Below are 18,203 nucleotides of genomic sequence, written 5' to 3'. Positions count from 1 at the left end.
ACAACTCCCAGGGTGCCATTCGACAAATCTATCCGAGCATGATCCCTGCAAGTGACCTCAGAAGACAGTAGGGAGGGAGGTGTTCGCTGTCTGAAACTGATCTGACAGGCATCTTGTTTGACCTTCGTATCTTGCTGGACATACGTATTTATGCAGGAAGACGCGATTGAAGTGAAATACAACTGTGGGCATAGGCACACGTAGTTTACCATGTATTGCGAATTTAAATCTGGAAGTAAAAAGTGCTTGCGTATGAAGAATATGCCGGCGATAATGTATTGCTTTGCATTATATATTGTTGCTCTTATTAGGATAGGTTAAAAGAAATGCAACTAAAGTAAATAACACAATGAATGTATTGCTTTTATTGTGTATAATCGGATTATGAAACGCAATGCTTGACAGTTGCGAAGAAGAAGAAGAAGAGGTTTGAGTGTGTGTGGATACAACCCCTCAGCCTGACTTGCTGTAGTGTGGATCACTCAGACCCGATGCTGGGAGTTTGCAGTGGGTGACAGACCAGCATGATGAGCATTCACAGCACGTGCTGTATCCGTGGGGAAGGAGGAGGGGGGGTCGCTTTGTGCAGCCTAGCACACACACAAACACACACACACACAAACAGTTCCCGCTGCACTTCATATTCTCATATCTTCCCTCCACGATCCTCTGTCACACGTAATTACCTGCATGGTCGAGAAATAAGCGACACACAAAAGCAATTACTTGCCGACGTGCATACATGGCCAGGTGCAATTAGCAAAATGCTACTTTAAATGGCTTCCTAATGTCAGCAGCACGACTAAGAAAAATAATAAAATAAATGGTCTATCTCCTGTGCAATGAAATGCGATGTGTTATACATCTACATTAACATATGGTTGTTAATATATCTTCAAGGATTAATTCTATAGCTTCTGCTGTAGAATTAACCACTAAACCACCAGAGTAGTAAGGTTGTCCTATTCATGCTGTTGGTGCCTTGCAGTGTGTATGCATTTTTTCCCCATTAGATCTCATTTGAACATATGTTTGCTGCTGGTTTAACAGTGGTGGCCAGTGGGTGGCAGCCCTGAGCTTTCAGACATCCCACCCCCTTCATGTCACTCCTCTGTCTTCTTTCCTCGCTCCTGTTTGGTTTCCATGAGTTACCAGCAGTTGGAAGAGCAGGTGAGGGGAGATGCATGTTGTATTTCATGGGATACAAAAGAGGGGGAACGAATACGCATTGCTCAGAGGTACAAGGTTTTTAATGATTTCTGCAAAATAATTAGGGCCATTTTGGATTTCCACTTTCAGGGGCTGGGGGGTATATGTTATCACATGATAAGCAATCCCACCATTTTGTTTTGCAAGGTGGAGTGCTACAAAGTGATTTAAGTACAGTAAATTAGGAATTAAACTACTTAATGGTAATGAGGTGGACTAAAGGAGGGTATGTCCCAGGGCACCCGGTTTAATATTGTTTTAATCTACATAGAGGGTAAAGGGAGTTCTAAAAATGTAATTGTGCAGCACACCAAGGAGCTCTCAGATGCAAAGCAGTACTAAAATGCACTATGCACAAATAGTAGCTCTTGATTTTGGCAACTACTTGGTAATGGAACTGCAAAGGTATTGTTGTAGAAGGGTTTTTAAAGTAATTACTGGGTTTGCAAGTGGGAAAACCTGGGTTAAAGCCATGTGTCTGCTCTCTGACTCTAAACAAGTCCTGTGTTTCTTAGGCCTCGTCCAGGGTGGCGCTGAGTGGGCGGGCGCGCTCATGCTCGCCACGATGAGACACATTGCGGCAATGTGTGTGGCCAGCGGGTGCGCCTGCTCGGCGCTTAGCTGCTTGTTGAGCAAGCAAATTTGAATTTGCTGCTCGCAAGCACGTCACATGAGCGGTTCGCCCCGTGCTCCGTGATGTCGTGGCCGCGCCCCCAGGCGAGCGCGCACCTAGCCGGCCACGAATCGGCCGAGCAGGGTGCAGCGCATGAGCACCAGGTGTCCTTAATCAAGTCTCTCTGGACTAAACGCGTAGGTGCGTTTATACACTACTATTGTGAGCTGACCTTGCAATAAATATTTTTTATTAAATCCGGAGTTGCCCTGGAACATTTGTTTTTTCTGGATTTCGGCTGTGCTCCTGCTCTCTAGTATATTTTATACCCAAAAGACCCTTTGTGTTCTGGAGAACCTCTAGAAGCCAAATGTATGGCATGTAGAGAGAAAAGGATATGTCGGTTAAATATTTCCAACACTATTGCTGTTTTTTGTAATAAATCAGTAATATTGTTATTGCATATTTAAAAAAATAAACGCTGGAATTTTTATGGATAGGGCAATATTTCTTCATGTTTTCAAATCTCTCTTGACAACAAACTGTGATACTTGGTATAAGTGTGCATCGCCACCTGTCTGAAGGGTGGGTTTAGGCCGCGCATATAGTGACGGCGTCACGATTGGTGACCCGTCGCCACAGGCGAAAGTTATATTTCGCCGGGCGTCGTCGTCGCGGGTTTCCGGCCATTTCATTGGTTCAAGGGCCGTCACATGAGGCGACAGCCCTTGAAAAATCAAATTTTGCTGGCTACCAGTTTTCGCGACGTCACGCCGTTGCATTGTCGCCATCGCGCTTACTATAAGCGCACGCGGCGGCAATGCATTTGTTTTCGGGCGACGTCGCGTCGTCGGCACTATAATTGCAGCCTAATCGTTTTAAAATGACTATTTTTGCATTAATGTCCTCGTTTGAGCAGATCTGTAGAAAAACACGAGCAGGCTAAGAAAAACCGTAGACCTAAAACTATGTTTTCTTTTAAATAACTTTAAAGTACAGTACAGATTTATAAAATTTTTTTTTTTATATAATATAGAGCAGCCTCCTACAGCTTGTCTCAAATGTTTCTGGCTTATGTAAACTTGTCCCAGTTAAACCTTATATAAATGTCATGTATCTACCCCTGAAACTCCTCTGGTCCCCCAGGACATTACTGGCTGCAGCTGTTAATTGCAGCTGCACTACCTAATCCTTATAACCCTTTACTCTCATCAAATAGCAATATAAAACAAATGTGTGGAAAATGACTCTTCTGATGGCCATTGCTGTTCATTAGACACTGGTGGTGGCAGGTACAACTCATTATCATTAGTTTGGATTTGGTGATGGTCTGTCGATGCTTGATACTTTTATCGCTGCACAGCCAGATTAGCTTTTTTTAAAACATTTTTATTTAGTAAGGAAGTACCTGTCTGCAGCTAGAAACGAATAGTGATGCAATTCCACGAACTACTGGCTTAAATTGATGCTAAGAGAGTTAGGCCTCGTTTAGGCCTCGTTCAGGGTGCCGGAGGCAGGAGTTGGAGGGCGGGCATTCGCGAGGGCGGGCGGCAGTCTGCTGGGCGATGTGTGTTCATCCTCCCCAGCAGACTTTTTCCGGAGTTGGGGAGGGGGCAGGACTACAGACGGGAGCTTAGGGATCCAAGTTGCAGTCTTGAAATCATTCTCAAGAATGATTTCATTGGCTGTCTATGTCCCAGTGACGCTGCTGCAGCTTCAAAAAACGAATTTTTTGTTTATTGAAACTGTAGCCAGCGTCAACTCCGTACTTCGGAGACAGGGCAGCTGCTACCCTGACAACCAGTATTCAATTTGAATAAATTGTGTCCCACGGCAGCTCGCACGTCAGCACGCCCTCCCTCCGAAGCCTGCACCCTGAACGAGGCCTTAGGGTGCCTGCTTCGCGACGTGCGTGCACACGTTCGAAACAAAGTATTTAAAGTAAATAGCAGTTGTCAGGGTAGAAGCTACCCTGTCGCCGAAGTACGGAGTTGACGCTTGCTACAGTTTGCATAAACAACTCAAGTTGTTTTTTCAAGCTGCATCAGGCCTCGTTCAGGGTGCCAGAGACAGGAGTTGGAGGGAGGGAGGGCGGGCGGGAGGGAGGGCGGCAGTCTGCTGGGCGATGTGTGTTTATCCCCAGCAGACGTTTTCAGGAGTTGAGGAGGGGGCGGGGCTACAGACGGCAGCTTAGGGATCCAAGTTGCAGTCATGAAATCATTCTCAAGAATGATTTCATTGGCTGCCGAGGTCCCAGTGACGCTGCTGCAGCTTCAAAAAACGAAATTTTCGTTTATTGAAACTGTAGCCAGCGTCAACTCCGGGCTTTGGAGACAGGGCAGCTGCTACCCTGACAACCAGTATTCAATTTGAATACTTTGTGTCCCACGGCAGCAAGCCCTCCCTCCGAAGCCTGCACCCTGAACGAGGCCTTAGCGTCACTGGTACTTCGGCAGCCAATCAAATCATTCTTGAAAATTATTTGAACAGTACAACACCCATCCCTAAGCTGAGGTCTGTAGACCCGCCTCAATGCTAGCAAAGGTCTGCTGGGGATGATGTGTACATTTGCTGTGATTGGTAAATAACTTTATTTTGTACAAGTATTGTCTGCTTTTTAAACTGTCCTCTGGTTTAGTCTCCATATTTGCATAGATACTTATGCATTACTTACACTAATCTCTATATACCTCTCATCTTTAGGTATTTCTTGGTGTATAAACATTATTCTTCATTGGTATGGCGACAGGACGCGGTTGGGTTCACCAACAATACAGCGACAGGCTGCAGAGAGATAAAATTGGGCCTGTGATGACTCCTCTGTGTCTCCCATCTCAGCCACGTCAGACCAATCCACAGGCAAGACCATGCAGCAGGTAACCGCATGATATAGCAATTTACGGAAGTCAAATAAATAATTAGTGGCCCCTGTACATTGAGACCAAGGTGCTACCACCTTGTCCTTTATTAATTAGTCACAGATGATATTCTATGAATATAGAGCTGAGGTCATTAATGGAGGTTTTTTAATTTTTTTTTATATATACTGTAACCTTCAGAAAAAGCACGCTTTGTTCATTTTGGTTCAGTGGTCCACACATTTGTTTTCTGTCAAAGTTACAGTACATACAGTACAAATTACTTTTGCTGAAATGGTATAACGGGTATGGATATGCTTAGATTAGATTGTAAGCTCTTAGGGACTCCTTTTACTAAATGTTACCTTCATGCCTGAATCACTTATTCCCATGGTCTGTTATTTGTATTATTTGTTATTTATATGATTGTCACGTGTTTTACTACTGTGAAGTGCTATGTACATTAATGACGCTATATAAATAAACATACATTTATACTGGTTAGGCTGAGTCCCCGCTGGCGCTGAGCACGCTCATGCCTAGAGCATGAGCGCCGGGTGTCCTGCAACTTGCGCGCGCGCAGGGGGGATGAGGGAGGCGCAATTGAACAAGCGGGAAAGTTTAAAATTTTTATTTACAAAAGCGCTGGGCACTTGCATATATTTATATATATATATATATATATATATATATATATATATATATATATATATATTAATGCATGTAACCGCGCCAAGCGCCGCCCGCTCAGCGCCAGTGGGGACTCAGCCTTAGTGAACCCACGAATGTGTCTCCTACTGTAGTATTGCTTTCTTCCTCTTATTGATTTCCTTTTATCAACCATGAAGACATAATGTTATACTGTACAAATACAATGGAATTACACCTTACATGGATAGCATTACCAGAAAAATATATAACCATCCTCTACCATATGTGGAGAAGAATGAATCTCCAAAAAAACAAAAACTTGTGCTTGGCAAAGAAGGTGACTAAAAAAAAAAACCAGTGACTGTTATTGTTTCCGAGATATTGAAATTTATCTTTGAAAGTGGATTTGTATTTGGTACAAATAGTGGGAGGGAGCAAGATTAATTTTATTGGTAATAAATGAAGAATTAACCTGCGGACTTACGATGGAATAGGATTCCTAGGTGTTAGACACAAATAGAGGCAGGGTGAATGTATACAAATTTGGCTTGCAAAAATGTAGCCACATTTTTGTTAATAGTAGATTTGCCAATGAAGATTCGCCTGCAAAGTTTTTGTTAAAATTTTTTCGGGCGAGACCTGTTTTACTAGAGTCTCAAGTGCTTTTTATATCCTCCCAAACGTACCTTTTAGACCAGCGGAGTGCAATCTTTTTACACTGAGCCCCCTGCCGGCTCGCAACCTCCCCCCCCCCCCTTCTTACCTTGGCTCTGTCGTTCTGATGTCACGACGTCACATTGCCGTGGCAACGTGTCGCCAGAAGCCGCCTGAGCAAAGGTAAGTGAAGTTTACTTTCTGTGCCTCTCATCCGGCATTTCATTTAAATGCCTTCGGGAAGCGCGCAGGGCCTCTGTAAAACCCGCGACCCCTGCAGAGGGTCTCATGGGCCCACCACTTTGCACACCCTTGCTTATTTTAAGTTATGGTGGGTGAAAAAGGCGACAGAAAACCTCCACCGTTGGCATATAGCCAATAAAGAATATCACTTGTGAGCACATTCACATGTCTTAGACAGGTCTGCAACCCTGCCTTTCAACCATTATCACCTTGCATACAGTGCTCCCACTGTAGCAAGGGATTCTGGGAAATGACATGCAAATGAGCACACATTGTGTCACCTTTTGCCTGGAATATCCATTCACATGGAGCCCATTTAAGCTGATGCATCGCCGTTCACACAGCATTTAAACACAGCATGGGACTAGCAAAGCAAGTGAGTGGTTACTGTATGCTTGGTGATGATGGTTGAAAGGCAGGGTTGCAGACCTGTTGAAGACGTGAATGTGCTCACAACTGATATTCTTTTTTGGATATATATACAGCTTAACCCCGTTATAGCGTGACCCGTTATAGCGCGAATTCGGTTATAACGCGGTTTTCACGTGGCTCTCGTTTTTTTTAAATTATATATTTATTTTTTTAAATTTAAATTTTTTTTTTATTTTTTTTGGGGTGGTTGGGCAAAATTGGGACAAAACATCCCCCCACTGCTCACAGCCCCCCCTTGTTCAAATGCTCAAAGTACACCCCTGCTCACACAGTACCCCCCCTGCTTACAGTACCCCCCCCCTCTCACAGTATCCCCTCCCCTGCTCACCATACCCTCCTGCTAAAAATATCCCCCCTGCTCAAACAGTAGCCCCCCTCCCTGCTCAAACAGTAACCCCCCTCCCTACTCACAGTAACCCCCTTCTCAAACACGGTGTTCACACGGTGTTCTGTGGGCGCTCTGTGCACTCGCTGCACTCGGTGAGGGTTGAGGGCCGTGTGTGCGCGCGCCGTGGCCGTCTGTGCGTGCCGTGTGCGTGCGCCGTGTGTGCGGCTTGTGAGATGTGGACTGCCTGTTCCCCCTGCTCCTCTGCGGTTCCGGCGTGTACTGTCCCAGCGGGGTCATGTGACGTCACGGCATGGTGGTCTCGGGTGGACCGCGCTATAACGGGGTTAAGCTGTATATACTGTACATATATATACTGTACATATATATACTGTACATACACGCTAAAACAACGTGTGTCTGCTGCAGGCTTTAAACATTGTACTGTAGATAATGATTTAATAGCTTATATTTAGCAGAGTCAGTTGGACACTGTTAAGGTACATTTTTAAAATTAATTAATTTTTTAACGCTGATATGTGTAGATGCTAATCTTAGAGTTAATTTAGAAAGGAAAACCTGGAAAAGATTCAGAACAAACACTGACTGAATTCTGCTGTGGTGTTATATTTGCAATCAAATCTAATGAAGTCCTCTATCTAGTCATGCATCTCTCCAGAACAAGGGCTAATTAGTGAGATCGGCCCAAAAAAAGAGCTGATGTACATAATGTTGTTTCATGACTCCCAGGGAAAGGGAGGATCCTTCACCTGGGGACCTGTGAATCAACATTATTGCACTTGAGCACTTTATTCAGCTGATCTCACTAATGAGCTCTCCTGCAGTACTCGCAAGATGCATGAGGCTATTTTCACTGCGCCTGAGGCCATGTTTACACATCAAACCATTCCAGCAGCAGAATATTAAAGTAGCAACAGAGTATTAAAGTCCTAACATAACCTCATAGTTCAGGTTGTGCTGATATACTTTAACATTTTACATTTTTCGATATTAGGAAAATATTTTTTTGGCCAAGTTTTCACCTGTTTAGTTCTTTGGCATCCTCTGTTGACATGGCAACCTCTGTTGCCCCTCCAACACATCGTGGTCACGTGACCGCGGCATCGTCCCTGGTTACGGGAATGCCGCCTAGATCACGTTCAGCGCTCCACAGACGCATATAATGTAATCTCACCCAAGACAATGACCCGAAAGCCATATCATAGGGACCTTTGAGTGCCGGACCCTGTGACGGGGTAGCTGCGTTATCTGGCAATCAAAGGGTTAGTGAGTGTAAATGGCAGCAGCCATTTCAATTACCTGTAAGGCAAACTTTCAGCAACTGATATCCAGAATTCAACTGAAGTCAAGACAGACTATAAAAAGAGGGGGATTGCTCAGAACAGCACTAAAAGGGCTTCCGATGGTAGAAAGAAAGTAGGCCTTTATTTTTTTATGGTGTGTGGAGCTACTCAATCTGAAAAATGAAATGATGCTCACCAGTTGTTAAGGGTTCTTGCTTGTAAAGAGCTATTGTGCGTCTGAAGTTTTTTATCAGGGCATAGTAATAAATTTTACTTGCTCTGTCTGTCCAGTGTGAATACAATGAACAGCTCTTGCTGGTGAACAAATTGCCCTTGAACACTTAACAAATAGGAGAGTCCTAAGCTGAACCTAAGTAAGGCTGCAGTGTGGTGTCCACCAAATAATACCTCTCCAGAGCTTTGTTGCTTAAGCTATATACTCCTAAACATTCTTAAGCATAACAGTGTCATGTAAAAATGTAGAAAATGCCATAAACAATGTTTTAATACATGATTGTTTTCAATTAATAAGGTACTGTACTAGGAATGGGCACTTTAACTGTAACACTTGGGTATGAAATTGCACTGGCTGCTTCTTCATTAAATCAATGCCATCAAGTCCTTTTATCTGTTTATTGATTGACAAGCAAAAAGCGTCCGATTTTCTGTAAAATGCTGCAGTAGCAGAGGAAACAAAGTCACTTATTTCCCACCTTCAAACCTTACAAGCCAGGTTAGATACTACTGTATGCTTCCTTCCTGCAATAGTAACTATCAATCACAACACATTTCTGACCTTGTGGGTCAGATTTGACATACACTTAGAGTTTTATGACTTGTCTCTGGCTTGCTAGTTTATTGGTGTCTGGTGTTGTGCTGTGTGCGGGTTTCAGAATGAGCTAGAAATGAGCAGACTACGGGGCATGAGAGGACTGTTGGGATTTGTAATGCGACGGAATAGTGATTCACGAAAGTATATTATGTCGTTTTAATGAACTTCCTTCCCATTTGATCAGAGCTCTTTTGTTCCAGCGCATAAAATGATTCCTTTTCATGACCTCTGCTGTATTATCACGCTGACCATTTCAGTTGGATTTCTTTTTATCTGTGCCAGACTGGTGTTTGCTTAGGGATAGTGCTGGGTGAAACCGATGTTGATATTGCAACTGGCAGCCAATAACTTTATGTAGTATGATAGTTAATTACGTTTGAGGAGATTTTGCAGTAATAAAGAAACGATATGTTTTATTTGTTATTTAATTTATTATATTCATGCAGCTTTCCTCCTACGTTAATATTTAAATATTTGCAAGGTACAGGTTACTCCGGTTTAAGGACACTCACTTTAAGCACACTCGCGAGTAAAGACATATCGACCAATATGCAAATGGCAGCTCACATGCGCCTGTCAGCACGTCCTGAACAGCAATACTCGCTCCCTACCTGTACCGAAGCTGTGCGCAAGCGGGGACACTATAGAGCCTGTTACAAATGTGTTATTTACATCAGTTATGCATGTATATGACGATTACAGTACATGCATCGATAAGTGGAAAAAAGGTAGTGCTTCACATTAAGTACATTTTCGCTTTACATACATGCTCTGGACCCATTGCGTTCGTTAATGCGAGGTATGCCTGTATGGTACAACCTTTATAACTGCTTCATATAGTATTTTCTTCTTCCGTTCTCTTGATCTTTATCAGCATTTGGTAAAAATTATTTGTAGGCCAGTGCTGCTTGGCATGAGGATGAAAGTATTGCTCTGAAAAGCTTGCCTTTAAAATATATTTTGTTAGACCAAATCAAATAGCTACAGTATTACCTTCTATTGGTACTCGTCCTCCAAAGATTTAAAAGTAAAACTAACAGTGCTGATTTTTGTTTATCTATTTTTAGCTTTTGTTGATGAAAGCAATATAACAAATAGCTAACTTTTTGTAATTGCATGGCAAACGTCCGTTTATAGTTTAAAGTAATCCCACCCAATAACCAGACAGTGCTGCAAAATAATTTTTTGGGCATCTGACCACAATGGCAAAGCCTTCCAAGTCAATGTTTCTTTCCCTAAAATAACTGCAACTTTTTAAACTGCAAAATCATATTTAATGCTGTTGTTCTTCGGCTTGCAGTTTGCCTAGAAAGATGTTGATGTTGCTTATTGCAATTAGATTGCAAAGGAGAAAATGATAACGTGACATCTAAATTATATCTTTTATTACCAATCTCATGTTGGTCCAAGTTCAGTTCTCAACAGGCCAGATTTTCAAGATTTCTCAAATTAATACAAAATGAACTAATTAATCGAAGCAGTATTTTAGCTTATATATATTGCCCTGTAAACGTGGCCTGAACATAGATCACCATCGTCTATGTAACATCTTACAGTGCAAGCTTCCATGCACACTCGGGGGGCTTGTTTCATATCAATGGAAAAAATACTCTTATCTGCCTCTGAATTATTACATCCCCAAACATTATATAGCTAATAAAGCCATCATGATTTTTTTTTTTTTATCAATTACATTCTGCTGGGCCACATGATAATCCTCGTTTATTTCCAATGTTTCTGAAATTTGACGACATTAGTTTTGAACAAACTGGTTCCTAGCATTTGAAATATAGCCACATGTTTACTCCTTAGGCCGCGCGTATAGTGCCGGCGACGGGTGACGTCACCTGTTGCCGCTAGCGAAAATTATATTTTGTTTTGCGGCGGCGCGGGCTTCCGGGCATTTGGTTTGTTCAGGGGCTGTCACATGAGGCGACAGCCCTTGAAAAATCAAATATTCCCGGCTTACTGTAAGGGCACGCGGCGGTGGCAAAGTGGTCGCCTTCACCCGTCGCGGACACTATATGCGCGGCCATAGGAAGGCGTTGGGAGGATATTTTGAATCACCTCAGCTCGGGTAGCAACAGGAGGTAAATAGAGAGACTTTTGTAATTGTGGGAAAGTGGAACAATAGAGAACAGCAGCGGAGCACTACCAGTACCACAGTAGTGCTCCGCTGCTGTTCTTTATTGTTCCACTTTCATCTACCTGTGCAGGAGCGCACACACCAAGGAGTTCCTGAGAGTAACACACCACGAGGAGAGCACATCAGACTCGGCCACCGTGAGTGTTCCACCACATTATAATTTTCGCTTATGGGTCATAAAGTGGTACGTGTGGTTACCTGTTAACCTCAGGGGCTTGCGCAGGATGGGGGATGGTTTAGAGCCAGTGACTCACCTCATCAGCGGGCTTCCGAATACTTTCCCTCTCCCTCCCCCTCTTTCGCCCCACGCTCATCGGTTATATTCTGACAATATTCCTATACATTTTCATACTCCTCCGAACCACGGGATATAACTACAGCCACCTGAATTCCTGTACTGTATAAACAGAGACACTCTTAATGGGTTATTATTGCACCGGCAACAGGATTTCTCCTACCCACTCATTGTAATTGAGGGGAAGACTTCTCTTTCTTACAGTGGGCCAGTGTTTACAGGGTCAGTATCAGAATATCCGCTCGTGTTGTCTGATGTATGATGTAGGTAGAAGACAGATCCCCTTGCTGCTGGGTGCATAGTCACCCCCAATAACTCCTAAATGAGAGAGCCCAAAAGTTTTTCCCAGAAAAACAATAAAAATATGGACACAGCGCAGGTCAGTACAAATATAGTATTAATATTTATTGCAGGGTCACTGAATCTGACAGGTAAAATAACCAATCTATATAATCTAAACAGTAATCTAGGTGACAAATGAAGCTAGTGAAACCAGCATAATAATATGTGCATCAACATCTAACTATAAAATCCACATTGCTACATATGCCATATAAATGATAGTCTGACAATTTGAGACAAGAATATAAATGATAAAAAATGTACCACAGAGAGTGTACTCCTGTTGCGCTGTGTGCATATTCTTTATCAGTATCAGAGGATCAGGGTTACGTGTGGAGCTCATTCCTGGGGTACTTTTCTCAAGAAGACTGGGTAGGTCATTTGAAATTACAGTATCTCCAAAATATTAAATTATGCTCCCATTGCCACTTTAACATTTTACAACCAATAGGGCTAAATATTCCTGTTTAACAATTCTCCATTTTTACTTTTCTATTTCAATGAATATGAAAAATTAGGACTTCGTGATGCCCAACAAATTACATAATTGTTAATTAACATACAGGCATACCCCGGTTTAAGGACACTCACTTTAAGTACACTCGCGAGTAAGTACATCTCGCTCAATAGGCAAACGGCAGCTCACGCATGCGCCTGTCAGCAGGTGCTGAACAGCAATACCGACTCCCTACCTGTACTGAAGCTGGGCGCAAGCGGGGAGACTATAGAGCCCGTTACAAATGCGTTATTTATATCAGTTATGCTTGTATACAGTATGACAATTACAGTACAGTACATGCATCGATAAGTGGGGAAAAGGTAGTGCTTCACTTTAAGTACATTTTCGCATTACATACATGTTCCGGTCCCATTGCGTACGTTAATGCGGGGTATGCCTGTATTTACTTTTACAGTATGTTTTAATATATGCTTTAATTTTACAGCTCTAAAGTCTCAACTGCATTTTCAGTAAAGGCTATTCCTCGTGAAAAGAAATATGCCGGGACTTCTAAAATGGTCCGAAAATCATCCCATAATACACAATACATGGAGAGGTAAGTGACTTGAGAAACAAGTATCCTTAGGTCTTTTGACAGAATTATAGTAAAATAACCTGTGTGAGAGCTTCAGGCATAGCACGTTCTAATATAATTTCAATGCTAGACACGGTTGGTAAGTCTTCATTTTTTAGCACCGTTGACTTAATTTATACTTCGTGACAAGATGGATATTTTGTGCTAGGCAGCCCAAGAGTGGAAGTAATATAAAATTGGCAATAAATGAAATTCTGCAAATAGGTCTGTAAGATTCATGAATGAACGCACCGCTTGGAATCAGTCCTGATGCAGGGAAAGGCAAATAAAAGGACATTAGTGTCACAGCTTTGGCCTTTAATGTATAGATTTAATATTTTTTTTTTTTTTTAAATCACTAGACATCATTAACAGAGGATGTATACAAAAGAGTGAAGAGTGGCACTCAACGTTGGTTAGTTAATAAAAATGGACAATAATAATAGAAATTAGCAAGTTCATATATCAAATGACAATGTAGAATGTGATCTATATTGTGCACAGTGATTAAACAAATATAAGAGTGATAATTCACTAGTGCAATAGCTAATTCAATTAAGTGAAACAAGGTGAAAACTAACAATAAGATACTCCTCAGCTCAAACCCTGAATCAGGATATGTTTCAGATATCCTCCACAGCCGAGATCCAAAACAACGGGAGCGGGGGGGAGGGGGGTGGAAATCAGTCACCAAAGGAGGGAAGAGAAACTGACATAGAGCAGTAATGCAGGATCATTTGGACTCTCCAAAATTTCATACTCGCGAAACCTGATGACGCAGATGGCGCTGGTCCCACACTCCGAGTCTCTCACTCTCACAGCAGGGTCCGGTTCCTGTTGTGAGAGTGAGACCCGGAACGTGGGACCAGCGTCGGCCGCGTCACCAGGTTTCCGGAAACAAGGAACCAGGAATTGACGACATCGGAGAGGTCGGTACCTTGGAGTGGGTGAGAGCGCGACTCACCCGGCTCCCGGGAGTCACGGCATCCATGCACAGATTGTTTTATATGCTTTTAAAGGACTACCCTGATGTAAGCCTTCGTTTCGGGGGGGGTCCATTTATTGATAAAATATATTATAATGGAAAGACCATCTGCACTGTCTCTGGTTTCTTTTCCCGAGTGCTACTACACCAGGTTGTACCCACACACGTTTGCCACAGTTTGGGAAGTGCCTTTATTACTCTTTGAATTTGTGAGTATGACACTTGGCGATTTCTTTCTGATTCCAAATGATCCTGCATTACTGCTCTATGTCAGTTTCTCTTCCCTCCTTGGGTGACTGATCCCCCACTCCTCTGTTGTTTTGGATATTAACAGAGGATGTACTTCTTTTTGTGTTTTGCATGTAGCGAACACACCCGCAAGCAACATCAAAAATAGTAATTTCACTCATCCAAAAATACATTTAAAAAGTTTGTATTTTATTTTATCTCCTCCTTTAGAAACAGGTTTGCAATAGTACAATTCATTCACACAGTCCATTAACAAAAGTATCCAAAATCTATTATATAGCAGTGCGTAAGTGAAAGAGACCCATTTCTACAGCTGTTTAAGCGTTCTCCACTGCTTAGTCAAGTTTTATTATTAAAGCAGCAATTGTGGTGCCTCATTTATTTATTTACATTTTTTTTTTAACCCCCTTTTTGTTTTTGTTTTTACAGCCTTTGTTAGTTATCCCCTATGTAGTGTGCTTTAGTCAGGCTAATAATTCCTTGGTGTTTCAGGCATATACTGAAAGTGGTTTGGCCTATTGGACTCGACAGTAAGAGTACTTCTGGTATCACACTTACACTCTTATGTTATATGTAACATGGTACCACAATGTGTGTGAGAGCATGTGACACTAGCAAAGTTCAGAAGTCCTAAGCTAAAAGCATGAATTGTGGCAGATCAAGTAGTTACATTTTCCAATGGAGGATGCATTAAGAGGAATATCTTGTTTTCAAGGGTATGTCCTCTGTTGCATTACAGTACACAAGCAGATATGCAATAAATGGCATAAAAACATGTAGATATAATTTATAACCTGGATAGAATAGTGGTTCTTCTGATGTTATTGTTAAGAATATAAGGTTGTTGAGTAGTTTTTTTAATTTTAAATTAGGACCAATATTTGAAAATCAACAACATATTGTTTCTTTTTTTAAATCTGGTACTGGTAGTCCTCGTTATCCAACGTTTCACTTTACAACGGATGGCATATCCAACGCTTTACAATGCAACCCTACGGGCTGTTTTTCGACGCCTGAATGCGTTATCCCCACTGATTAACATGGGACTCACTTTACATCGGTTTAACTATCCAACGCTACTTCCAGAACAGATTCCGTTGGATAACCGAGGACTGCCTGTATATCACACACACAGGACACTCGCAGATGTGTTGGAATTGGAAAGCTTCTTGGGTTATTTGCAAAACGAGAAAGCAAAGGGGATAAAGTCTGCTTCAAAAAAATAACCTGTATGTACTGTACACCAGTTTGCAAATGCTCATCACAAAATATTAGATTAAGAATGTAAAAACACCTCCAGATCATTTGGAGACTTTGTAAATGTAAACAAATATTAAATATTCATACTTGCTCAATTTGTTTGATTTCTATCTAACCAACCAAACATGCCTCTGCTCACCAACATTTAGTAAATCTAGGAGATAGTTCTGGTGCCAATCTGTACTTTATGCAGAGGTAATTTCGATTCAATTCCATACTCAATAATTGGGATTACCTACTATGCATGTTTTGTCAAACAGACTTGGTAAAGGCATCTTTCTATATAGATTGCTCTATTTAGCTACTGTATATGTAAGGCAGATGTCAAATGAGGATTGATCCATGCACCCAACTACTTCAATTTAGTATAATGATGGGTTCTGCAAATATATTTACCAATACAGAGATACAGATTAGAGACATAAATATTCCTCCAGGTACCACTAATCCATAATGTAAACATACCCCTAAATTTGGTAGTTGTTTAATGCTGTGAATAGTCATGGAACTCTGGTGGAAGGCTCTTGCACCAATGAATATTAGATGAAATGCTGTGGTTAAAATCATTGCTTTTAACCCTTTTTGGAATTTGGGGAATCTTTACGTGAATTAATGTACTATTAAGACATCTATATTTCTAGTATTTGTCCTTTTTATAGTTGGACATAAGTTCTTCACGGTTAGTGAATGATATGAAACTTCTACCGATGGTGGTAATGTCCTACTAAACTGGATCAAGATTTGTCTTGCATCATGGACAGTTAAGAAAAAGACCTACTATTCCTACATTCTCACACTAGTTTTTATAGTATACATATATTGCCGTCCTTTTCTGAAGATCCTGAGCTTATAATTAAGTTTGAACGTAATTTAAAAGGTGAAACATGAAAAGAAGTTTAATATGCTTGTCTGTGAGTTTTGCTGGCCATTCAATTCTTTAACCCTTGCTTTACTGTAAAGCTGTGTTATGCAGCATGCATAAGCTTTAAAGCTGCAATTCAAGCTCCTGTTTTTTTTTTTTTTACTTCAATAGTTTCATGTGGGCAATCTCTACTTACTTACAGAACTACATAGCTGCCGGTCAATTCGTTCTCTGTCTATTGATTGGCAAAGTTTGGCGACATCTTTAAATATGGGGAATGTAAATGGTTGCTATAGGAACAAGCATGCTTGTTAAAATACAATACAAGAAAATTGGTCTTTCAAAGTTGTTTTTTTTTTTAAAACAGAAAATGCTAAAAGTATTTTTTCTTACTACAGAACTGATTTATTAAAAAAAAACCCACACATGCAGGATATTGCTTGAACTGCAGCTTTAAGATATCCTTGTTAAACTGAATAAGAAGCAACAAAAAGTCACCCAATGAGTCCTCATTTGCATGTCATTACCCAGAATCCCTGGCTTAAGTGGTAGCATTGTGACCATAGGGTGTAAGACAGGTTTGTGACACTCTGAGATGAGAACAAGCTAATAAATGTTCTTTCTTGTTTTGTTATTAGCAAAACATGTCAAGATTATAATCTAGGAAGACACATTTTACTTCGATTTAAATAAATAGCAGCACTTTAAAATAAAAATATATTAAGATGTGAATGATTGATTATATTTTCTTCTATTTCTTCTCTAGCATTCCATCGGAAATACTGCATAAGATATTATCATATTTAGATCCGATCTCCCTCCTGTGTATTGGCAGTGTCAACAAACGCCTTTACCAGCTGTCCAATGACAAGTAAGAAGCAAAACTTAGAAGTTGAATAATGTTTCTGATAATAATAAAGTATTTTTGAAAAAAAAAATATGTTACAAGACTTTTTTTAACTAGCCTTTTTTAAAAATCATTTATTTGTGGCATATGCTTTGGCTCATGTGGATTTATTTCTCTATGCACTATATGTTGACTGGAAAATGTGTTGCTATTGACTCCCATAGTGCAGCTCAATACTTGGTATTGCCGTATTGATTAATTTCTTCACATACCAACTCCTGAATGATTTGTCAAGTAATAGAAACTTGCTCCACTGTGTGAGTTCAGTTCCTTCTTATAGATTCACTGCTCTGTTATTATCTGAGTGCTCTGGTCACACAATAAAAAAATAAGTAAAACAAAAGAATTAAATATCATTTAGAATTTGAAGCATGATCACGTGCACAAGTGAAGTTTATTAGACTCAGGTACGGTGTTAACAGAGTTAATTGTGCCAAAGAATCTTTAGACTGTAAATGCTTAATTTGTTTGTTTATTATTGAAAGTTGCGTTCACTCTGACTATATTTAATTCACTGGTACAATTTCAGCTCCCAAAATTATTACTGTTAATATATGAATGGTGCATTATACCTTAAGTTATGATGACTCCGAGCTAAAGTAATAACATTTAGTACAATTTACCAGGTGGTGGGCAGGCTTTTCGTGGCCAAGATATTTGCTTATCTTTTGTGGGGCCCAAGTTTAAAATATTTGAAGCTTCATTGTCAGGTTGAACTTAACAATTATCAATAATGTTGGCATGATTTAATATTTTAGTAGAGACATTACATGAAGAAAGGTCCTTGTGGTTTTTTTTTCTAATCTTTTTACACGTCACTGTATTGATTATCACTGAAAAGATGTCTGTGATTTTCATAACTAATGCAATCTTTAAATACCGTTTTCATTTTGATGGCAAATTTAATATCCCGAATGCAGTGTTAATATTTGTAACGGGTGGCTACTGCGAAAGCTGGAGATC

The 18,203-nt window shown here is 40.8% G+C and overlaps 1 protein-coding gene across 6 annotated transcripts in view; it reads left to right on the top strand.

Annotated features, from left to right (window-relative positions):
* The window catches only part of FBXO15 (F-box protein 15), a 111,966-nt gene that overhangs the window by 895 nt on the left and 92,868 nt on the right, over positions 1 to 18,203 (top strand). The window contains exons 1-4 of one of the 6 annotated variants that reach the window (XM_075585462.1): positions 47 to 184; positions 4,526 to 4,698; positions 12,849 to 12,959; positions 17,100 to 17,204. In XM_075585462.1, coding sequence (XP_075441577.1) covers positions 4,562 to 4,698; positions 12,849 to 12,959; positions 17,100 to 17,204 — 353 coding nt within the window. In that variant the 5' untranslated portion in view covers positions 47 to 184; positions 4,526 to 4,561. Of the gene's footprint in view, positions 1 to 46; positions 213 to 947; positions 1,239 to 4,165; positions 4,403 to 4,525; positions 4,699 to 12,848; positions 12,960 to 17,099; positions 17,205 to 18,203 lie in introns of those variants that run through there. The other 5 variants (XM_075585463.1, XM_075585461.1, XM_075585460.1 and 2 more) reach the window with 5 other exon arrangements.

Source organism: Ascaphus truei, chromosome 2, assembly GCF_040206685.1.
Source record: "Ascaphus truei isolate aAscTru1 chromosome 2, aAscTru1.hap1, whole genome shotgun sequence".
NCBI lineage: Eukaryota > Metazoa > Chordata > Amphibia > Anura > Ascaphidae > Ascaphus > Ascaphus truei.
Note: the sequence above shows the minus strand (reverse complement) of the source record. Positions and strands in the feature narration are given on the sequence as shown.